This window comes from Halteromyces radiatus, assembly GCF_025201355.1.
Source record: "Halteromyces radiatus strain CBS 162.75 chromosome Unknown BX664scaffold_4, whole genome shotgun sequence".
Lineage (NCBI taxonomy): Eukaryota > Fungi > Mucoromycota > Mucoromycetes > Mucorales > Cunninghamellaceae > Halteromyces > Halteromyces radiatus.
This window is the reverse complement of record NW_026251690.1, coordinates 1883272-1906192: the sequence shown is the minus strand read 5'-3', so window position 1 is coordinate 1906192 and position 22921 is coordinate 1883272. Positions and strand designations below refer to the sequence as shown.

Genomic DNA, 22921 nt, shown 5'->3' with positions numbered 1-22921 from the left:
TTACCTGTGAACCGTGACTTCAATTTGAAATTTTCATTGATGAAACGCGATTTTATTGAACAGGCGCCATGCGCGCTTTTGCTTTTGGAACAAAAATTTATCTTTTTTTTTTTTTTTTAGTTTGTTTTCCTTTTCTTTCTTTCTATAAATACAGCTTCTTTTTATCATGCCCAACTTTGAAATCGATATTAAACGTTTTCATAAAAGAGCTAAATTTCTTATTTCTCAGTGGAAAGTAAGTTTTATTCTTTTTATATTACATATTTTTTATATATATATTACTTGAACTAACTTTTATAATAGAGTCCTACAAATACCGAACTATTTCAAAATACGGACGCTATTCTTATTCTTGTTGGTGAAGACGATGACGAAAATCCCTATAGAAAATCAACTACAACTCAAGTAAATATATATATTATATATATAATTTTTACTTAAACTGATCTCTTTTTTTTTTATTTTTATAGACTTGGTTAGTTGGTGCACCTTTCTTTCATACTCTTATGCTATTGACTCCCGAAAAGATCACATTTGTTTGTAGTCAGAAAAAAGGTAATGACAATATATATATATATATATATAGTTTTGATATGTAATCTTTTTTTTTTTTTGTATATTATGATATTTGAATTTAGCTAATATATTTGATAAACTAAAGAATGGATCAATACCTGTTGATGTCATTCGACGTGGAAAGAATGTTGAAGAAAACTTGCCTATATACCAACCACTAGTGGATTCATTGGATGGAGTAAAGTTATTCTTTTATTATTATATGCAATACTTATTAACTTATATCTTTTTTTTTTTTGTATTGATAGAATCGAGTAGGTGTTATAGTCAAGGATCGATATAAGGGAAACGTTGTGGATGAATGGACAAAAGTTCTATCAAATTCAGGAAAATCATATGAACAAGTCGATATTGCACCTGCTATCTCTGCCTGTATTGCTGTCAAGGATGATGAAGAATTGGTATAGATAATGAAATGAAATGAAGAATATAATATATTTATTTACCTTATTTGTGTTATTTTAGCGTAACATGCGAACTGCTGCCAAGGTTACGTCAAATATTATGAAACATTATTTTACCGAAGAAATGTCCAAAATTATTGATGAAGAAAAAAAGGTGTCTCATGAAAAACTAGCTGATATGACCGAAGCTGCTTTAGAAGATCCCAAGATTGAAAAACGTATTCGACTTCCTGCTGAAGTATGTATTGATATAGATATATATACTATTAGAAATTAAATATATTTATTTTTCTTTTGTATAGATTGACGATAAAGATGATCTCGATTGGTGCTATACTCCTATCATTCAAAGTGGTGGCAATTACGATTTACGTACATCAGCAGTCTCTGATAACAAACCTTTACGTAGTGGTGTTATTTTATGTTCTTTGGGTGTTCGTTACAAATATTATTGTTCCAATATCGGTCGTACCTATTTAATTGATCCCACCAAAACTCAAGAAAAGAATTATGAATTTTTATTGGATTTACAACAACGAGTGATGGAAACTATACGTGATGGTGTCAAGATCAAAGATGTTTACAACAGAGCACTGGCTTATATCAAAAACAAACGTCCTGATTTGGAATCTCACTTTACTAAGAACGCTGGCTTTGGTATGGGTATTGAATTCAGAGAATCAAATTATGTCTTGACTGGCAAAAGTGTAAGGGAACTCAAGAACAACATGGTACTCAACCTATCTCTTGGTTTCGCTGATTTGGAAAACACACAAACAAATTCTGGTGATACTCGCGCACAAAAGTACTCTCTGTTATTAATCGATACTATTCGGGTTACCAATGAATTACCAATTACTTTGACAGAATGTAGCAAACGATTGAATGAAGTCTCCTACTTTATGAAAGAAGAAAGTGAAGATGGTGATCAAGAAATGGCCAACAACGACGATAATTATAAACAATCCAAAACCCAACACTCTTCTTCAGCTATCTCAACATCATCACCCTCTCAACGTTCTGGTTTGCCACTGAAGAAAGAAGGTGTATCGAAAACAGCCATCCTACGTAGCAAATTCCGAAGTGAGGAACAGGATGATGAATCCAAGGAACAAAAACGCAAGGAACATCAAAAGGATTTATTTGCTCAAAAACAAGCTGAAGGTCTCAAACGATTCTCTGAAGAACAACAAAACGACAAAGATGATAATAAGACTGTCTTCCGCAAATTTGAAAGTTATAGATCTGAAGCAAAGTTACCTCGCGAAGTACGGGATCTTAGGGTAAGTATTTTTTTTTATTAAAAAAAAAAAAAAAAGGCGTGTGACTAATAATGTCTACATTGTAGATCATTGTTGACAAACGAAATGATACGGTGATTCTTCCTATCTATGGTATGGCGGTACCTTTCCACATTTCTACTCTGAAAACTGCAAGTAAAAGTGATGAAGGTGAATTTGTCATGTTACGTTTCAACTTTGTTACCCCAGGTCAAGCAGGAAACAAAAAGGAAGATTTGGTAATAAAAAAAAAAGAAAAAAGAAAAAAAAAGAGAGAGAGAGAGGATGATTTGAAAGGAAACTCATTCATTTTTTTATTTTATTTATACTTAGCCTTTTGATGATGCCAATGCTACCTTTGTACGTGCTCTTACCTTCCGTAGTGCCAATACAGCAAGAATGGCTGAAATTTATCGTGATATTACTGAATTGAAAAAGGAGGCTGTCAAAAAGGAAGCTCAACGTAAAGAAATGGCAGATGTGGTAGAACAGGATAATCTTATCCTAGTCAAAGGACGACGACCGTTACGACTACCTGAAGTATATGTTCGACCTCAATTGGATGGCAAGCGTTTACCTGGTGAACTGGAAATTCATACCAATGGTTTACGATATCAATCTATCCGATCTGATAATTCCTTCAGTAAGTATCTTGGATTTAATATACAACAAATAAATCCGATAGTATCCTCATTTTTTTTTTTTTTTTTTACCTTAGACGTGTTGTTTAGCAATGTCAAACATCTTTTTTTTCAACCATGTGACAATGAACTATTGGTTTTGATTCATATTCACTTTAAGAATCCAGTGTTGATTGGCAAGAAAAAAACAAAGGTAAATGTTGTTGAATAATAATTATTTTTGGTTCTCACATATACCTTTTTTAGGATATTCAATTTTACCGTGAAGCATCCGATATACAATTCGATGAAACTGGTAACAAACGTAGACGACATATATATGGTGATGAAGATGAATTGGAATCAGAACGTGAAGAACGAAGGCGACGGGCAAATCTCAATCAAGAATTTAAAGGATTCGCTGAAAAGATTGCTGAAGCTGTAAGTTCAATAACAAACAGATTATTGGGGTTATTACTAATGATTATATATATAGAGTGATGATCGTATTGAAGTAGATATTCCATTCCGAGAACTTGGATTCCAAGGTGTACCATTTCGATCTAATGTCTTATTACAACCTACAACTGATTGTTTGGTCCATTTATCCGATCCTCCCTTCCTGGTGATTACTCTTAGTGAAATTGAAATCGCCCATTTGGAACGTGTCCAGTTCGGTCTCAAGAATTTTGATTTAGTATATGTCTTCAAGGATTTCCAACGACCTCCTATACAAATCAATACTATCCCCATGAGTCAGTTGGACAATGTGAAGGAATGGTTAAAGTAAGTTAAAAGAGTGGATCTTAAATACAAATAGTAACATATGATATTTAGTTCTGTAGATGTGGCATTTACTGAAGGACCTGTGAACTTGAATTGGAGCATGATTATGAAGACGGTCAATGACAATCCTGCCGATTTCTTCAAGAATGGTGGTTGGAACTTCTTATCCCCTGATTCGGATGTAAGATTATATTATCCTCAATAGAAAACAATCAATTAATATATTTTATATAATAGGATGAAGGTTCTGGTGAAGAATCCGAAGCAGAAAGTGAATTTGAAATTAGCTCTGAAGAATTAGAAGAAAGTTCAAGTGATGAAAGTGATTTCGAATCGGAAGTAGCATCTGATTCAGAAGAAGAGGAAGAGGAAATGTCAGAATCTGGTGAAGGTAAATGGGAATATAGAAAAGGAATCAATTGAAGAATTCATCATTTACTTTTTCTTTATGAATAATAGATTGGGATGAGATGGAAGAAAAAGCAAGGAAAGGTAAATAAAAAAATATATATATATTCAGATGATGATGATGATGATATACTCTAACTTCTTTCTTCTTTCTCTTACTCTCTCTCTCTACCACTTTACGATCGAATATAGCTGACGAACGAAAACTCAAACGTGGAGGTGACAATCATTCTGCTGCCCAACGAAAGAAAGTTCGACGTTGATTTAGGATCCCGCCCTACAAAAAAAAATTTTCTATCGACACGCACTCAACACACACATCACACAACTTTATGTTAGCTGTTAGAAAAAGCCTCTTTTTTTTTTTATATAAAAATTGTTTGTTTTTTTTTTATCTCCTCTCTTTTTTTCTTTTTCTTTTATTTATTTATTTTCTTTTTATATATAATAAAAACAACTCTACTGTCATGTCTAGTTTCCGTTCCTGTTACAAGTGTGGTGAACGTAGGTGATATTCTTACCTTTGTGTGGGGTAGACTTGAAAGGTGCTGTTTTTCTTTTTGGAAATCAGATTATAAAAAGGTATCTTTGAACAAAAAAAGTGATATCAATACTTTCTCCTTTTGGTCAAATCTATAGTTTTTGATCAATCTGATTTTGTCTTGTTATTCGTTTTTGTCTGGTGATCTTTTTGCTACTTTCAGTTCTACACTCGAACGCGTTTTTTATTTTTTTTTTATATATTTAGTTACCTTTATTATGCTTTCTCACTTTTTTTTTTTATAGCTGGCCACCAAGCCCGTGAATGTCAAAAGACTGAATCTGTTTGGTAAGGGAAAAAAAAAATTGACTCGTCTCGGTTGGGTGATTCAAAGCTTGGACCATACTATATTCACAAAAATATAAAAAACTCATTTACTTACTCACACGTTCCCATATTTTCAATCTCAGTTACAACTGCCAACAAGAAGGCCATCTCAGTAAGGATTGGTAAGAAATAAAAAAAAAAAAAAAATAAAGACAAACAGGATGATTTAACTTGGAAAAAAAAATTCTATAGTACCGAAGCTCCTGCTGAAAAACTCTGTTATAAGTGCAACCAACCTGGTCATCTCGTAAGAAAAATAAACTAGCAATGTTGATTTGACTGATTCATGTCTTTTTTTTTTCTTCTTTTAGTCTCGTGAATGCCCTGACGCTCCTCAAGATAACTTTGGCGGTCCCTCCTGTTACAACGTAAGTAGATCATCTTTATTATAAAACAGAATAGAAAATTAATACTTTCTTGATATAGTGTGGAAAGACTGGTCACATCTCTCGTAACTGTACAGAAGGTCGCTATGGTGGTGATTCCCGCTCTTGCTATGCTTGTGGTGCTCGTGGTCATATGAGCCGCGAGTAAGTACTTTTTTGATGCATAGATTTCCAAATCTCATTTTTTCTCTTCTTTTTTTTTTTTTCTTCTTATAGTTGCCCTAACAGCCAAGGTGGACAAAAGTGTTACAACTGTGGTGTAAGTTATCTTTACTTTGATTTCATATTGAACTATAATAACATTTACTCATTTGTTTTATTTCATAGAACTTTGGTCATATCTCAAGAGAATGTCAACAACCTCAACAAGCCAAGACCTGTTACAAGTGCCAACAAACTGGTCACATCGTAAGTTGAAAAAAAAGATGTCATCTTTGATAATAATGTACTTACACTTTTACTTGATTAGTCTCGTGATTGCCCTGAAGCCTAAGCGTGATGAAGACTCCTTTGGAAATGTTTTATGATGTAGAAAAATGCTGAAAAAAAAAATCAATCCTCAAAAATCATATGGTGTTTAGGTTATTCATTCTTGGTGTTGTCAATATATAGTCATTATTCTCTCTCTCTCTCTCTACCCTTCCTTTTTTTTTCTTTATTCATTACTTCATTCATATTTTTGTCATCATGTCATTCCCTATCATCTAGCCGGCACTTTATATACTTCCCTTTTATTCCTCTTTTTTTTTGTGTCTATTATTTTTCAAATCTTTTCATCTAGTTTCTCTATATCATAGTCCTTTTTCCTCATCACACTTTTTCTTATCTTTGATCTTCAATAAATCTAAAACATCCTTGTCTACAACATAAAATATATGCATACTTATTGTACAATTTTTATTCATTTCAACTTATGGCGGGATGCCATGGCCAAAACCATCTATCATCCGCATAAACATCATCATCATCACCGTCATCATCATCAGATCTTTGAGTTTCCCTAGAATTAACCGTCATCACTGGAGACAATCCTGGACAATGACTACAACGCGTATGTTTCTGACTCGCGTTATTCAATGTGACACTCATTTTGGAAATAAACCACTTATGGACATTTCGATATTATTTCATTTTGTTTTCAACTTTTGAAGATCTCACTTATTGCCCTCTTGCCCTTTTTGGTAATGACGCGAACAAATAAAAAAAAAATATCATTGTAATGATGTCCTGCATAAAACTTACAAAAAGAATAGAAAAATAATCCAATTTGTACAATTTATACAATCATTCCATTTTATTGTAATTTTGTATCCTATTCATACACTATAGTCTAATGAGTGAGGGTATTTTATTCAATGTAAGCTATTTTATTGAGGAAGTATATATAAAAAAAAAATCTAGTCTATTTCAAGCATCAAACACATTTTCATCAATTTGAATTCCATATTGTAAATACATCTATATATATATATATAAAGGTCAGTCAACCCATATCTTTTTTTTTTTTTTTTTTTTTTTTTTTTTTTTTTTGGATAAGGCCACTGTACCATCCATCCCAATCCTTTCTTTTTTTTTTTTTTTTTTTTTTTTTTTTTTTTACCTGTTCTTTCATGCGTTGATCCAATAATTCTTCAAATCCTGGTATCTTGGTACCAAAGAGAATCCTGCTTGTATTTTGCCGAAGTTTCACCAACCAAAAACCAAGACTCATCAGGAACAAGTTGAAACTAAAGATAAATCTACGCCAAGTCGCCCGTAATTGATGTTGTAATCCCAATCGATGATGATGATATCTGTTAGCTTCTTCATCATAGTCATCAATCCCACGTACTGCCCATCTTGCCATGATATTCAATCGATTGACTGGACTGCCTACCGTTTTGTTATTTGCTCGTACAATCTCCATGTTCCGTAATAAAAAAATGAGCTCCTGAGGAAATTGTTGTTGATCTTCTAGAAAATGTTTCAGTCGTTCCTTGACCCCACTTTGGAATTCATAGATATCTTGCAAACTTGTTTGTTGGAGATGTACAGCTTTATTTTCCACAAATGGTTTTTGAAGTATAATAGATGCGAACATATTCACGTCATGAATCCCCTAACCAACCGATCAACACAAAACAGACACAAAATACAGATATATATATGTATATATATAAAAGAAGAGAGAGACGGTGAGTTTGATTTAGATCATCTAAGGACCAACTTTCTATTTTTTTCTCTCTCTCTCTCTCTTTTTCTCTTTTTACCCATTCACTACATATTTCTGTCATTGTCTTCAAGTCGAGCATAAATAAAGCTTGCCATAATTTGCAATATTGTATCCGAAATCTAGATTGACAAAAAAAAAAAGTGATTGTTAACTTTCTTCTTTCCTCTCTTTTTTTTTTTTTTTTTTTTAAAAAAAAAAATCGTACTTTTCTGATTCTTGTACATAAAGACCATGATCCACCAATATGACTTGTACCTTTTTCTTGTTTTTGGGATGTGGAGCAACCAAAACATTACCAGCATGCGGATCCCCTATGTAGGAGTGAATAAGTCTTAATATTTTTATATTGCTATTCTATTTTTACCATGAACAAAACCACTGATAAAGATTTGACTTGAAAAAGCTTCTATAGAGATCTTCATGGCTTCTTTGTAATCCAATCCAAGTGCAGTGATTTTTTCCATATCTGTCAGTTGTACGCCATCCACCCATTCACAAACGAGAACACGTCTAGTGCTATACTCTGGATATACCTTTGGAATATAAACCTTGCCTTCCAATTGTGATTGTTGTTCTAGATGATGTCGTGATCTTTGTCCATTCCTATAAATACGTGGTCAATATCTTATCATTTTCTATTTTTAATAAAACATACCTTGCTTCATTTTCAAAATCCACTTCTTTTCTTATATGTTGTTCAATATAATCAGCAGTAAACGTCAATGGAAGTTCAAAAATATATTCATAAAGATGGAGCAAGGCACGAAGAGCATACAAATCCCATCCAATTTGTTTCTGTACAGCTGGCTTTTGAACCTTGACAGCAACGACTTGACCAGAAGGAAGCACGGCTTTATGTACTTGTGCAATGGACGCAGAAGCAACAGGATGAGGATCAAAATCAGTAAAAAGGTCTTGAGGCAATGTACCGTAATCTTCTAAAAAAACTTGTTCGATAGACGACAAGGCGACTTCTGGGGCACTATCCAAAAGCGACTTTGCACGACGCTGGTAAGCTGTAGGTAATATAGCCGATTGAGCAGCAATGACTTGACCAATCTTGATATACAATCCACCGTTCTTTTCAAATACATTGAACATGCGATTAGCAACCCGTTCATGAAGTGCTGGTAATTGTTGAATGTCGCCGCCATATAATTTGTAATCCACCGCGAGGATAAGTCCATTATAAAAAGTTCGGAGACTCCTTTGCAGTAATTTGGCTTCAGTACGATTGTCCATGTTATATATAGCGGAAAACCCAATGCCACCTAATGCCATACATTTTGCAAATCTTGGAATTCTTCTTAGCATAAAAAGATGGAAAATAATAATAAATGTGCGAAAAAGAGAAAAATAAAAATAAAAATAAAAATAAAAAAATATCAGTTCAAATGTGGGTGAATTTATTGGAACACTCCGACACAAGCATTATAGTTTTATTCACTATAAGGGAACCCATTTCTCAAACTATATATTAAATATATCAAAAAAAGAAATATATATATATATATTTTGCTAACATTTGTGATCTTTTGTTTGAAAATAGTTTGTACATGATTAATGCAAAAATCAATAAAGAAAATGTTTTCCTGCTTAATTATTTCCTCTCTAATGAAAATGTTATTAAACTGTTTCATCTTATCCTTTTACAAATCAGATTATACAATTGTGGAAAATGACAGTGTGAATTACTGTTGTGTAATTTGTCCTCCTTGATCTCTTTTTTTTTTTTTTTAGTTGTCGTTAGTCTATTTAACTACCGCCCTTTTGTCTTTTTTTTTTCTTTTTCTCTTTTTCTTCTTTTTTTTTTTCGTCTATATTATTTTATACATATATATTTATATATTCTTTCTATATACTATTAGTCATGGCAACACATATAGCTCAACAACATCGATTACTAAGAAGATCTTTATCTACATTAGTTTTATCTGCAACATTGAAAAAACAGGGACTTCTACTATCCCGACAAGTACCACTACGTTGTTACACCGCTCCTTCTTTGACTCATTCTACCCACGCTGAACAAACTGGTAAAAAATGTCAAATAAGAATAGTATCCATAGAAAATAAAAATAAAAAATAAAAATAATAAAAAAAAAAAAAGATTATTGTCATCTATACTTATTCATCTTTATATATCAATAGCTACTTCTGTTACCAGGGGTTCTGGTAGTCATTCTGATCACCATGAAAGGTTATAGAATAATATATTTCCATTTTTTTTTTTCTATTGTTGATAATCTAGTATTTATTTATCTATTTATTTATTTTATATCTTTTAGGGCCACTGAAATCAAGGATGCCAAATTAATATTTAATCAAGCTTGGAAGAATATTGAAGACCATTATGGTCGGGAAAACATTCATCTTCCACGTGAATTCATTTTCCTCATGGGTGCACCTGGGTAATAAATATATATATATTATCTTCACCAATGGGAGTTGACATTTTTTTTAGATCTGGAAAAGGTACGCATACACCATCTATCTTACGTGCACGGGGCATCACCAATCCACCTATTTCTGTCTCTCAGCTATTACAAACACCTGAATGCAAAGAATTAATCAATCAAGGTCAAATGATATCAGACCGTTATGTGATGGAACTGATTTTTCACGCTATGTTACATGGGGATCCTACTGTGGGTATACTAATCGATGGGTTTCCTAGAACAGATATTCAAGTCGAAGCTTTACGGATGTTACATGACAAGATGATTGAATTACGTCGAGAATTCTGGAACACTGCTCTTCGTGATCAATTCCCGTAAGTGCAAAAAAAAAAAAAAAATATATATAAATTATTTTATTTAATTAAAATGAAAAAAACATTTCTTTTTTTTTTTTTTTAAAAAAAAAAATATATAGTCGCCCTGTCTTTCGAATCGCAGTACTTTATGTAGATGAAGAAATCTCGGTACAACGACAATTAGCTCGCGGTAGAATGATTCGTGAACATAATATTGATGTTAGAAAAACTGGTCAAGGGGTAGTATGGGAAGAAAGAGTGACGGATAATAATGAAACGGTAAGTGGTTTCATGAAATCAAGAAAAAGATTACTAACCAGTTTATTACTGATTTCTAGTTGATCCGAGAAAGATATTCTATATTCAAAGCTCATTATGGCTCCTTACTCAAATTATCCAAAATGTTCCCGTTTCGTAAGTTGACGAAATATAGATATACATGTACATTAAACTTGCTGATATTTGTTTCATGTAGATTTGATCAATGCCACTGGAACCATCAAGGAAGTCATGCAAATCATCTTGAAGGAATTTGAATACCAATCATCTTTGGAACTAGATAGTGAAACTTTTGATTCCATTTCACATATTCCAGTGGCCACACAAATTGGTATTCATGCTAGACAGGTAAAGAAGAAGAAAAAAGAAAAAAATAATAGAAAAACAAAAACATTGACATTCTTCTATTGAATACAGGATCTTATCAACCGATTAGAACATTATCAACAAACTGAACCCAAGATGCTACATGAAGCTATTGATTTTATCGACTCCCAAGTGATGCCTCTAGTGAACAGACATTCTATTAGTGGTCATGCCAACTTTAGATCGTAAATCCTATTTTTTTTTTAATGATGATGAACAGTATTTTGGTGCTGATGCATTATTTTATAGGGAGGACGGACGATTAGCAAATAGTCATTTTGTAGATATGGTGATGGACATCATGAGTGAACGTGGTTATTTTATCAACTTTGATCAACGAGTACATGATGTACCCAAACGAATTGATCTCCAAACTGGCGAAATAGATTTAGAAACGTAAGTGGTGTTAGGAATTATTGAACTGTTGCTGATCTCTTTTTTTTTTTTTTTTTTTGGATTAGACATTACACTTACTTGCTCAATATAGAATTCCCCAAGCATTATATTCGTGCTTTAGAACAAAAATTTGATTGATTGAATAAAAAAAATGAACATGTAGACTTTCATGACAAAATTCCTTTTTTTTTTTTTTTTTTTTTTTTTTGTGATTGTTGACTTTTGATATTCCATATTTGTATTGTATTTCATTCTGATTTTAATCATTAAACTATCGTCTTTGATATTCCACCATGATATTATTTAGAGAGAGAGAGAGAAAAAAAAAAAAAGAAAAAGAAAAGATGCAACATAAGATTCATAGATAGAGACACCCAAAAAGACAATTTATGTATATATGATACAATGATTTTTATATATCACTTCAATATACCAAACTAAATAACCAAAATAACAAAGCTACAGGCATACTAACTAAATATATATAAACATTCTATTCTACAAATAGATATTGGTGATCCTTTTTCCACGTCAACCATATTGCCTTTAGTTCATCCTTTGTTTCTTGATCAGCAAAGATTGAATCGATCGCCTTGAAAGAGGCTTCGAATAATCGTTCACGATTCAATCCAAATGTCTTGGAAGCCAATACGTATTCATTTGATAATTCAGAAGCAAACACACCCTTGTCATCCGTCTAGTTCCAAAAAAAAAAAAAAAAAGATAAAGTGAAATTATACTGAGGTTCCTATTTTTTTTTTTTTATCATTTTTCACTTACACACAAGATAAAAGGATGCTTTTCATCCATGAGTTCCTTGACATGATGTCGTTCATAAGTGGCCACGGTCTTGCTAAACACATTAGAAGTCATACAAATTTCCACAGGGATGTTGCGTTGATAAATGGTGTTACGAGAAAGGTCATCCAAAAGAGTAGCATGGCCCAAACGATCAGGATGAATGGATAAGAGATCCGGTGCTTCAGGGATGTTTTCCTTGACTTCGTTGAAGTGAAGTGTAATGTTGAAATGATGTTGTTGAGCACGTTCAAACGCCGGTTTCAGAGCCAAAAAGGATCCCTTCATCACATCACCACAAAGGTCCACACCCACCACCATGTTTGTTTCTTTTGCGAATTGAATGGCCAGATCCACCGTCTCTTGAGCTTCTTCCAATGTGTTGCGTCGATCAATCGATAGGATCAATTTTGTCACCATGGTCCCTGGACAATCTCGTTGGATCGTTGATACCACCGTTTTCACATATGATTGCTTGGTCATTCCCTTGGCTAGATTGGCCCGTGGTGTTGTTCTTAGTTCCAAGTACCGCACCCCATCCGCAGCAAATTCTTCCATTACCCGTTTTGTTGCATGTGCTACTGACGATTCATCATCGGTTAATTGGTAAATGAACTTGAACAATGCGAAGAAACTAGTTTGAATAAATAAATAAATAAAAAAAAAGGTCAGTAGGAGAAGAGAAAGAGCAAAACAAGATTTTCTTATTACTCGTCAATACGATCTAAAGAATCAGGGATAGTAAACGCGGCCAATTCAGGATTCATATCTACTTTTCTTGCCACAAGTTCACGCAATGTTTGAGGACTAAGTGAACCATTGATATGAGCATGAGCTTCGACCTTGGGAAGTTGGATGCAAAACTCTGTCAAACTTGTCATGTTGGTAAGCATAAAGAAAGGAAAAAGAAAAAGAAGAAAAGGTAAAAAAAAAAAAAAAAAAAAAGAAAAAGGAAAAGAAAAAAAAAAGGAAAGAATTTATAACCTGGAAACCACCGCAGTATACCTTATTTTTTTTTCTTTGATCTCCCACGCTAGGAACATACATCGGTCGGGGTTTCCATAACTCACATTCAGGCACTCTTTTGTCACCATTGTCTAATTAATATGACAGATACAGGGTGATCGCATAAATAGGACAATTGGATGATTATCTTGGTGACTTCACCGATTTCTCTTTAACTTAATTATTAAAACTTTGAATCATTGTCTTTTGCACTACTATATAACATCATATGGAGCAGACATAGATTTATACTTTTATAATTCATTCATCATCCTTGCACCAAATTTGGATTGAATATAAACGAGGTTTGTCGTACCAGCGTATTCCATAACCATATCCATAAAATAAAAATAAAGAATGCATTCACAAACAAAGAATAAAAAAATACATTGTAAGATGCAATCAATTACATTGACGTGTAACAAAGTAGTTGGGATAAAAACAAAAGGTTTTATTAAATAAAAATATAATTACTAAAGACTACTAATTGATATACTATAACTAAAATTGTTATAAAGAAAGGGAAGAAATAAAAAGAAAATAAAAATTACCGCATATCTAAAAAATAAAAAAAATAAAAGTACGGACTTTGAAAGTTAGTATGCTCATGATCTTTTTGATACTATCAAGAAAGATATACAGTACTTTACTTTTTATTTTATTTTACTCAATACTTTATACGTGTACTTGCGTAATCAAGTACTGATGCTCACTATTTAACTTATTATCTTTCAATCATCCAAATTACTTTTTCAATTTTGGCCCTAACAACCAAGAAATCGCTTAACACTTAACGCCTAACAACAGCAACCAAAAAAAATTTTTTTTATCAAACACGGAAGGCTTTCCGAAACCTTAAATTAGTGAAAAAAGCAAAAAAGGATTGTCCCAAGGGTGGTTCGAACACCCGGCCTTCAGAACTTCAGTCTGACGCTCTCCCAACTGAGCTATTGAGACCTTTTTATTACTAAAAATGGTTTCTGCATTATAACTCACATTTGAAATTCAGCCAATCAGCGTCGATTATTTCGATTTTTGTCATACATCATCTTCCATTTGTTGGATGTTCGTTCGTTTGATCATCACTTACAGTAAGATATAAAGTGTAAAAAAAAAAAAAAAAAATTCCAACCCAATAATAAAGAACATAAATTTAATATTTTTATTTCAAGTATTTAAGTAATCATATATCAATTTGTACTAATCTAATGGTATCAAATACACTACGTACTTTATAAAATTCAGTGAAGATGATGATGATGATAAAGTGTAGTAATACGGTACGCAAATACTGAGGAATATTGATGATGTTATAATATATTGAATGTGGAAGGTATCATTATCAGAAAACAAGCAATAACAAAAAAAGTGGTTATTGTAATGTTCATATCCATTGCATAGTCCATTTGCTGATTCATGTTTCTTGGAATGTTCACATTATTGTTGTTCTTTCTAATGAATCGAATGACCTATACATAAACGAAAAAAATAGGTAAGTATACTAGACTATTCACAAAAAAAAAAAAAAAAAAAAAAGAGAGAGATGATATCATTCTGAACTTACCATTCTTTTTATTCAACCTACCGTATCAACTATGCATTCTGAGAAAGAATTACAAAAAAAAAAAAAAAAAAAAAAAAAAAAAAGAGGGAAATTGTGTATGTATTAAAAAAAGATATTCAGGGAGGACAAGATTAATTCCATTTCCCTAAATCAATTTACTAGTTGTGGAATAGAATCATAAAGAAAAAAAAAAAAATAGCAAAAAAATAGAAAAGTTGGGTTATGGATATTTTTGAATTTGGACAACCGCCACACCTTTTTTAAGTGCATGATGGATTGCAGTCAGCCCATTTTTTTTTTTTTATTGGTTCCATTTTTCCCACCTATCTTTCCTTTTTTTTCTTTTTCTTTTTCTTTATTATTTCTATAGATGAAATTATTATTATTACCAAATGAAATTGTTTCCAACATCTTTTTATATTTATCTATTCAAGACTTAGCAAGAATAGAACGAACTTGTCAATGTTTCCAATCATGGGCTTTATATGAAATAGAAAGACGTATCAAAACTTGTTCTTTACATGAAGATTGGGATATTCTAGTAAGTTTATATATATTAATATCTATTTATATTACTAAACTTTCTATTCATAGATACACTTAGGACATGTTGTTGTAACACCAGCAAGATTTGACCCTAGAACGAAAAAGGTGTTTTATTCAGTACCAATGGATCCTATTCGTATCAAAACAATGTATGATCATCGACGAGAAATTCATTGTGGTTTATCATGGTCATGTAGCAACAATAAACAACGCTGGGCATATGATGGTTTACAAATAATAGTAGAAGAAGGTATGAAAGAAGGTATTACAGAACAAGTAGATATTCAAGGGAATGGTGGATGCGAATTACATGCTTCTTTGACTCGTCTGCAGCAACAACTCGAATATCAACAAAATGATCATGTTTTACCTATAGAATGGATTGCTCCTTTACCTTTGATATATTCTATTCAAGTAGATGAATTATCTCTACCCTTGTCTAAACTTCTTTGTATCGAATCATGGTCCATTTGTGAAAATCAAGTAACAAGTCCTTCTATGACAAATCAACATTGAATCAATCCCATTAGTATAGATTATAATCAAATCATTTCTCTCCCTCCCCCCTCTCTCTTCATACACATAACGATATTGTAACAATTTTTTTTTAATAAAGTCAATCCATTTGTATATAGCTATTTACTGAATAAAACAAAAAACTATTCTATTTGTTATATAAATAGGAAGAATGATAAAAGGAATAAAAAATAAAAAGGTATTTAAAAAAAAAATCTAATCCAACTTGTCATTGTTCACTCTCAAATCATCCACACTATTTTCCCGAGAAGAAGAAGGCGAGGCAGGATCATCATTTTCCTTGGAGATAACTGTTGTTAACATATAAGCAGCGGCAGCCTGAGCAACACCATAACCCACAAAACCAAAATAGGGAACACGGATGAGTAGATAAGCAATAGCAGAGAAACCGAACAAGACATCCTTGCGACCACTGAACCAACGTCGTTTTTCTTTGTGGGACATATTCATACGGACAAAGTAAGGATCGAGTAGTTCACGCATCAGAGTTCGCATACCTATCAGTGAACGGATCAATTGCATAGTGGCCCATCGAGGTAAAAAGAAAAAACAAATACCAACCGCGATACCTTGCGTCTTGCCAAGTGACTTGAGAGTGGCATAGGCTCCTGCAGCTGGAAATACAAAACGACCAACAACTGGTAATAATGACAAGATAAAGATCAACAATCCCAACCTTACCTTTTTCCAAGTACGTTGCATATATGATTTCATATTGGGCCAATATTCTTTCTTGTATGTTCTTTTGGCCATAAGGAGTGAATAACATGACACCTGTTCTTGTTTGTTGATTTCATCAATGTAACGAAGCATTTCCATAAATAAATCGTCAAGAGGTTTTGGATAAACATAGCGCATAAATAAAAGAGCCAACACAGGAACATATGATACAATATCCAGAATGACTTGGTGTGCTGTTTCCAACATGTCTTCTACTTTACTAATATCACCTCCAGGACCCGCATAGACAAATAACAAGGCTCGAATGATACGAAGAGGAATGATGACAAGAAGATGTGTGAGACCCAATACAACCAAAGAAAAGATGGTTAATGTAAGAAAAATGTGTAAGAATTTCTGTTGACGTAGATGAGGGTTCTTGATAACAAGTTGAATTCCTTGCACAGCTTCCTTTGCACCACGTTGTAATCCATGGACTGTCCAGCGTGCCATTGATATTAAAACTAGTTGGAAGAAAACAGGTTCAAAAAAAAAAAAAAGGCAAAAGAAAGAAGACAGAAAATGAAAAAAGTAATTTTTTTTTTTTCTCTAAAAAAAATCAAAGTCCACCAAGGAATTCTTGTCATGAAAAAAAAAAAAAAACCATGATAAATCTAAAGGTACCAAAAATAATCGTCATGTTTTATTGTGATATTTGTACAATTAATATCTATAATCTAAAATTAATTTTGTTCAGCTTTCTTCTTTTCCCATTCTTCAGGTGTGTACGATTTCTATAAGACAAAAAAGAAAAAGTGAGTCATACAAACAATAAATAAACTATATTTCTTACCTGAGAAAAAGCATGCACCTTACTGATTTCTTCTTTAAGTTTTTCATTCACAAGTTTATGTCGAGTCAATAATCGTAAACCTTCAAATGCAGGCGAAACAATAACCACTTCAAACATTTGTCCACAACCAGCAGAGAGATCATCCACTTGCTATATAGGATAAGGTAAAATTGTAAGAAACAACTTTTTCTTTCTCTTCTTCCCTTTTTTTTTTTATTTTTTTACCACATGTTGAGCTTCAAGTCGCTCAATAATAGTAGCTTTGAGAGATTCAGCAGTAATACCAGAATGTGTAGACATATTATGTGTGTGTGTGAGAGAGAGAGAGAGAGAGAGAGTGATAACGAAAAGGAAAACAAAAAAAAAAAAAAAAAAGGCGGGACCTCTTAGTAAAAAAGACGGAAGATGAAAACAGCCAATGAGGGAAGGGAAAAAGAAAAATCAATGACATTAGATATCAATTCATGCGGGTAAGTTTTTATCTTTTTTTTTTTTTCTGTTTCTAATTCTTTCTTTCTTTCTTTCTTTTTTTTTTTTTTTAAAAAAAATATTTCTTATGAATACATTGAAAAAAGTGATACGAAGAACATCATCCAACAAAAAATTTTATTCACCTACTACTGATCATTCAACAATATCTAGTATACCTCCACTATTGTTATTTTCTCATGATTTGTCACCTATGGAAAGACCTTTATTTGAAATGTACTGGCAAGAGTTGGATCCTTTTGATATTGGAAAAGTAAGTTTATATTGTATTCTTTCTTTTCTTACAAACTGCAAAATATCAGAACAACAACAGGTGAAGATAAAAACATTCTTTTCTATTATTATTATTATTCATTTTTATTATATTGTTTTAGATCGTTAGGTTATTTGATAAGACAAAGGAATGGAATCAAGCACAAGTTTATGCTATGTTACGATTAGTATCTCATATCAAACATGGAAGAAAACTGAATGCTGATTTGATTTATTTACCAGGTAAAAAAAAAAAAAAAAAAAAAAAGATGGATTGTTTTATGACATACTCATTTTTTTTTTTTTTTTTTGGTCAAGCAGCTCCACCAATATCTTTATTGATATCTAGTCAAAAAGTATACCATCAACCATATTCACCACATCGGTCACTTTCGGATCCGTTTATTTCATCGTCTTCTCTTGATGATGATATCACAACAACATCATCCTCTTTTTTCTCGGCGGTTCATCGACATTCACTAGAAGACAACTGTTTCCAACAAAATCCAAACAAAATCCAAACAACCCAATCCCTATTGTCGATCCAATCGCCCATATCCTCTTCATTACCATTATCGCAGTCTTTCATTCCGTCTACTAGTTTACAACAGCCTCTATCCACAAGAAATAACAACGAACATACGCAAGATAGCATCAACCATCGATGGAACCATGCCAATCAACCTCCACCTCCCGTCCCTTCACAGAAATCCAAACCACCCTATTTAAAGTATCGTATGATGATCTCGAAAAAACCTCAGATGGAATCGCCAAAGAATATTTTTGATACACCTGATTCTTATCATTGTGATGACAACATACATCTTTCCCATCAACCATTGAATTCCAGCAATTCTTTCAATCAACAGGGATGCCATACTCGAGGTTAGTTATTTACGATTTAGCGTAGTGATATACCTTTTTGATTTTTTTTTTTTGTTATGCGAATACTAATAATAATAAAAATAATAAAAATAATAAAAAAAAACTCTTGGGATATGAAACATGAGAATTTAACTATGATTTTTATAGGATGATGATATGTATAATGATTTGTAGGATGGAGTGATGATACAATATTTACATTTCTAGACCAGTTTTATTTCCTTGACTATTTACAACTTTATCAAAATCTAATAAATCGTCTTGATTTGCTTTTGATTTTCTAAATAAACTATATTGCTCCCAATGGAAGGCAAAGACAGATGACGGTGAGAACAAAGCCTATTGAAAGATTAAAAAAAAAAAAAAAAAAGAAGCTTAGCTTTCAAAGATACTAATTTTGGCTGCGCTCAAAAAATTATATTACATACACATATGGATGCATATATATATATATTTACATTTCAAAGAACTTACATTTTCATTATTGGTAATTGGTGTAGATAATATCCATACATGTTCCATGGATGTATTGATAGGCAAAAAGGAATGGATCAAAGGACTGGAGTAACTAGAAGATGAAGAGGAGGAGCAAGTAGAGCACCGAGATGATCCGTGGTTTGATATCATCTATGTGTAAAAATTTATTAAGCGAAAACAAAAGATATTAATGATCTCTTATGCAGTAATGACATTGATAGACATACATTGGTATTATTGAATGGCATATTGATGATGTTTTAAATAAAAAAAGAGAATAAAGAAATAAGAAAGAGGAAGAAATGGAACAGAATTAGTCAGTTGAAATATATAAAGGATGATGATTCCTATGATGATGCGAAATTGAGGAGACCGAAGCATAAAGAACTCAACCATGCATTCGCCATACTCTCCCGATCGGTCCGAATAAATGCGAATCCTCTTTTTTTTTGGGTAAAGTTTATCCTATTCCCTTTCTCGCCTACATTTTCTTACCTTTTTTTTTTTTCTTTCTTTATGTTGTTTATAAATATGTTCTAATGATAATCCATAGTTACTATCATAATCGGTGTGATCTATGATCATTCATCAATCGACCTATGACTCCCTTTTTTTTTTTTTTGTACATGATCCAAAAAAGGCACGTAGAAATATATGGCGGGCTTGAAATCCGCTGAATTTTTCTCACTTGCTCTTTTTTTTTTTTTTAGTTTTTTTTTTTTCGCACTTGTATATGAAATATGGAAAATAGAGAAACTTTACCTTCGTTATCTTCTACTTATACTTCAGTTATTCCCGTGAAATGTATCTATAAACAACAAGATATAGATACTTTTACACAGTCACTTGCTTTCGATCGCTTATTGACTTTTATCATGCTATTGAATCAAAGCGTACTAGGTAAAAAAGTTTCTGACATTCAGTCTGTTTCCCCACAAGTACAACAAATATTGGATCTATTAGATATATTGGATACCTGGATCAATGACTTTCCTCCTTTACATAATCCTCAACGTTTTGGTAACAAAGCTTTTCGACAATGGTTACAAAAAGTAGAACAGGTAAGAAACAGAGAGAGAGAGACGCGTCATTAATCATTCATATTGATTAGGAAACAAGTACACTGATGACTCGGTCACTTCCAAGGTCACTTCATGTCGCTTTACCAGAATTGAATGTTTATTGGATGGGTAGCTTTGGAAATGAAACTCGAATAGATTATGGATCAGGACATGAACTTAGTTTTTTGGCTTGGTTGTGTGGATTGGCAATGATGGATTATTTGACATCTGATGATTATCCTGCTGTGGTATTATCTATTTTTACTAGATATTTGGAATTAGTTCGTAAAGTGCAAAGAACTTGGTCTCTTGAACCTGCTGGAAGTCATGGTGTTTGGGGATTAGATGATCATCAATTCCTTCCTTATGTGTGGGGTAGTGCTCAAATGATAGGTAAATGGAAAAATATATAATTTTTTTTTTTTTTTTTTTTTTTTTTTTTACGACGAATGTTGATGATTTTATTATTAGGCCATTCAAAGTTGAAACCTTCATCTATCACCAAACCTGATATTGTGGAAATGATGGCAAAGGATTATCTGTATTATCGATGTATTCAATATATAGGACAGGTAAACATATATACTTTCTTGTTATGTTATTGATTTGTTTTTATTATTATAGGTAAAACGTGGACCTTTTCATGAACATTCACCTATGCTTTTTGATATATCAGCCGTGGCAAGTTGGAACAAGGTGAACACTGGTATGGCGAAGATGTATGTTGCTGAAGTCTTGAAAAAAGTGCCTGTAGTACAACACTTTCCATTTGGTCACTTGTTTCCTTTTATAAAAAACACTTCATCCTCAGAAATAGAATAGATATATACGTTCAATAATTTATATACGTTTACAAATAAATAAAATATCATAGAACATTTTTTCTTTTATATTGCTACTATGAAGCATACTAAGAAAAAGTCAAAAGTGAAATACTCAGCGTTGATTGGACAGGATAATAAAGTCAATTTTTTTTTATTGCCTTTTTCTATTTTTTTTTCTTTTTTTTTCTTTCCTCGTTACACCTTTTTTTTTTTTCCACAACAACAACACACACAGCCTTAATATGAAAAGGTTTGGATTAGTAGATACGCCAAGAAAACAAGAGAAACACTTACCACCAGTAGATGTCAAAGTCAATGATGCACCTGTCTTCTTTATCGGTCCAGCCAGTCGTGAAAATCCCATGTCACAAATACGAACCAAGTTGATGGGTCATGTGTCTTTTCATGATCCCAAGATCAAGTGGAATCGCATCACTTTACAGTTTGTTGGCAAGGCAGGACTTCATATGGATGTACCCACAAGTACACTTCCACCCAAGGAATTTGGCAGCGGTCTAGGTGAAGAGGCCATCGTTAGTAACAATGCTATGACTCGCCTGGAAACGACAGTCAAGTTATGTGAAGTGGAGAAGGAACTGATATTTATCTCGGGTGAAAAGACAATTGAATTTGGACTCCATTTACCTCATCATTTACCACCATCGATCAAAACCGACCATGCATTTGTAGAATATCATCTTGTTGCCATCTTCTCTGCAGGCTCATTCTTCAAGAAATACAGGATTCAACGTACCGTTACCTTATGTCGTCATTATTTACCAAGTGCTAGTGCTCTGATTCCAAGTATTGAATACAATGGTGTACGTGAATGGTTTGAATGGTCTGCTGAAGTTCCCAAGGCAATGGCTATAGAGACAGGTGAAGTTGTTCTTGCTTTACGTTGGAGCGTGGAGAAGGAGAGGGTGGAAGTGGATCGCATTGAATTATCTTTACATGAATTGGAGAACTATAGGTAACACATATATATATGCTAATCGATGATGATGAATTGATTATCTGATTGACTTTTTTTTTTTTTTTTAAAAAAAAAAAATTAGATTCAATACCAAAACTGGTCTTCATAACCTCAAACCAATCATCACCAAATTCCCAGTATCTGTATATCATCCGCCATCATTCAGCAATAGTTCAGAAACACATTTCATTCGTACACCATTGATGTCTCAAGTACGTACGCATCACTTTGATCCTTTTTTGGAAATCACTCATCGTCTACGCATGGTGATTCATTTCGCCGATCAGACAACACATGCAAAACCATTGACCTTGGAATTCCCGATCATCATCACTGATTACCCAAAGGACGGCTCTTGTCCGACAAATATCTCACCAACATCTTCTACACCAATAACTACAAATGCCAACAATACTCCTATATCTTCTACGTCTTCTACTACTACCATGATGAACAATGTCGTTTTACCCACTGGCGGTGATGATGCTGTTGCCGTGGATTTAGATTTGCCCGAATATACGCCTCAATATTATGAACATGAATTGACTTTGCAATGATTAATTGATCCCTGTCTTACTATGTCTCTTCCATTCTTCATAGTTTAGATTTTTGTTTGTATTTTTTTTTCTTGTATATCTTGTATTAGTTTTTTTTTTTT

General features: G+C 32.7%; 11 protein-coding genes and 1 non-coding gene across 12 annotated transcripts; 7 read left to right on the top strand and 5 right to left on the bottom strand.

The window, feature by feature from the left end:
- Nucleotides 1-109: 109 nt before the first annotated feature.
- On the top strand, nucleotides 110-4541 carry BX664DRAFT_332938 (FACT complex subunit-domain-containing protein). The gene is made up of 16 exons (XM_051545424.1): nucleotides 110-235; nucleotides 304-405; nucleotides 471-555; nucleotides 639-754; nucleotides 825-977; nucleotides 1042-1218; nucleotides 1283-2263; nucleotides 2329-2499; nucleotides 2594-2903; nucleotides 2979-3094; nucleotides 3148-3321; nucleotides 3377-3666; nucleotides 3718-3847; nucleotides 3904-4057; nucleotides 4126-4158; nucleotides 4267-4541. The coding sequence occupies exons 1-16, from the start codon at nucleotides 167-169 to the stop codon at nucleotides 4335-4337; spliced, it is 3132 nt and encodes a 1043-aa protein (XP_051400247.1). The 5' UTR covers nucleotides 110-166; the 3' UTR covers nucleotides 4338-4541.
- On the top strand, nucleotides 4196-5104 carry BX664DRAFT_133570 (uncharacterized protein). The gene is made up of 3 exons (XM_051539817.1): nucleotides 4196-4578; nucleotides 4861-4903; nucleotides 5026-5104. Exons 1-3 carry the CDS (start codon nucleotides 4407-4409, stop codon nucleotides 5066-5068), a joined length of 258 nt encoding a protein of 85 aa, XP_051400246.1. The 5' UTR covers nucleotides 4196-4406; the 3' UTR covers nucleotides 5069-5104.
- Nucleotides 5105-6552: 1448 nt separating this feature from the next.
- BX664DRAFT_280320 (ABC1 family-domain-containing protein) lies at nucleotides 6553-8869 on the bottom strand. The gene is made up of 6 exons (XM_051541480.1): nucleotides 8196-8869; nucleotides 7905-8143; nucleotides 7746-7851; nucleotides 7578-7659; nucleotides 6929-7426; nucleotides 6553-6786 (listed from the first exon to the last, which is right to left on the bottom strand). The coding sequence occupies exons 1-6, from the start codon at nucleotides 8852-8854 to the stop codon at nucleotides 6736-6738; spliced, it is 1635 nt and encodes a 544-aa protein (XP_051400245.1). The 5' UTR covers nucleotides 8855-8869; the 3' UTR covers nucleotides 6553-6735.
- A 495-nt stretch (nucleotides 8870-9364) lies between these two features.
- Nucleotides 9365-11517, top strand: BX664DRAFT_280319 (putative adenylate kinase). Its single transcript, XM_051541479.1, has 10 exons — nucleotides 9365-9576; nucleotides 9692-9740; nucleotides 9829-9951; nucleotides 10005-10313; nucleotides 10415-10574; nucleotides 10634-10709; nucleotides 10771-10922; nucleotides 10992-11125; nucleotides 11190-11336; nucleotides 11402-11517. The coding sequence occupies exons 1-10, from the start codon at nucleotides 9411-9413 to the stop codon at nucleotides 11472-11474; spliced, it is 1389 nt and encodes a 462-aa protein (XP_051400244.1). The 5' UTR covers nucleotides 9365-9410; the 3' UTR covers nucleotides 11475-11517.
- A 176-nt stretch (nucleotides 11518-11693) lies between these two features.
- On the bottom strand, nucleotides 11694-13042 carry BX664DRAFT_332927 (uncharacterized protein). Its single transcript, XM_051545423.1, has 3 exons — nucleotides 12846-13042; nucleotides 12117-12768; nucleotides 11694-12033 (listed from the first exon to the last, which is right to left on the bottom strand). Exons 1-3 carry the CDS (start codon nucleotides 13025-13027, stop codon nucleotides 11830-11832), a joined length of 1038 nt encoding a protein of 345 aa, XP_051400243.1. The 5' UTR covers nucleotides 13028-13042; the 3' UTR covers nucleotides 11694-11829.
- A 981-nt stretch (nucleotides 13043-14023) lies between these two features.
- On the bottom strand, nucleotides 14024-14096 carry BX664DRAFT_t68. The gene has a single exon. It is a non-coding gene; the product is annotated as a tRNA-Phe (tRNA).
- A 926-nt stretch (nucleotides 14097-15022) lies between these two features.
- BX664DRAFT_332924 (uncharacterized protein) lies at nucleotides 15023-15870 on the top strand. Its single transcript, XM_051545422.1, has 2 exons — nucleotides 15023-15244; nucleotides 15298-15870. Exons 1-2 carry the CDS (start codon nucleotides 15074-15076, stop codon nucleotides 15763-15765), a joined length of 639 nt encoding a protein of 212 aa, XP_051400242.1. The 5' UTR covers nucleotides 15023-15073; the 3' UTR covers nucleotides 15766-15870.
- Nucleotides 15871-17002, bottom strand: BX664DRAFT_332923 (uncharacterized protein). The gene has a single exon (XM_051545421.1). The coding sequence runs from the start codon at nucleotides 16957-16959 to the stop codon at nucleotides 15982-15984; it is 978 nt and encodes a 325-aa protein (XP_051400241.1). The 5' UTR covers nucleotides 16960-17002; the 3' UTR covers nucleotides 15871-15981.
- Nucleotides 17003-17122: 120 nt separating this feature from the next.
- Nucleotides 17123-17674, bottom strand: BX664DRAFT_358959 (bola protein). Its single transcript, XM_051548062.1, has 3 exons — nucleotides 17525-17674; nucleotides 17300-17449; nucleotides 17123-17240 (listed from the first exon to the last, which is right to left on the bottom strand). Exons 1-3 carry the CDS (start codon nucleotides 17597-17599, stop codon nucleotides 17190-17192), a joined length of 276 nt encoding a protein of 91 aa, XP_051400240.1. The 5' UTR covers nucleotides 17600-17674; the 3' UTR covers nucleotides 17123-17189.
- A 181-nt stretch (nucleotides 17675-17855) lies between these two features.
- Nucleotides 17856-18291, top strand: BX664DRAFT_262225 (uncharacterized protein; the record flags this gene model as incomplete). The annotated part of the gene is made up of 2 exons (XM_051540710.1): nucleotides 17856-18101; nucleotides 18163-18291. Coding segments are annotated over 2 exons (375 nt in total), but the record flags the coding sequence as incomplete, so codon positions are not given.
- A 1834-nt stretch (nucleotides 18292-20125) lies between these two features.
- BX664DRAFT_280307 (uncharacterized protein) lies at nucleotides 20126-21419 on the top strand. The gene is made up of 4 exons (XM_051541478.1): nucleotides 20126-20463; nucleotides 20514-20856; nucleotides 20935-21035; nucleotides 21088-21419. The coding sequence occupies exons 1-4, from the start codon at nucleotides 20143-20145 to the stop codon at nucleotides 21283-21285; spliced, it is 963 nt and encodes a 320-aa protein (XP_051400238.1). The 5' UTR covers nucleotides 20126-20142; the 3' UTR covers nucleotides 21286-21419.
- Nucleotides 21420-21501: 82 nt separating this feature from the next.
- Nucleotides 21502-22899, top strand: BX664DRAFT_385889 (uncharacterized protein). The gene is made up of 2 exons (XM_051549286.1): nucleotides 21502-22260; nucleotides 22346-22899. Exons 1-2 carry the CDS (start codon nucleotides 21530-21532, stop codon nucleotides 22818-22820), a joined length of 1206 nt encoding a protein of 401 aa, XP_051400237.1. The 5' UTR covers nucleotides 21502-21529; the 3' UTR covers nucleotides 22821-22899.
- The last annotated feature ends 22 nt before the right edge of the window (nucleotides 22900-22921 follow it).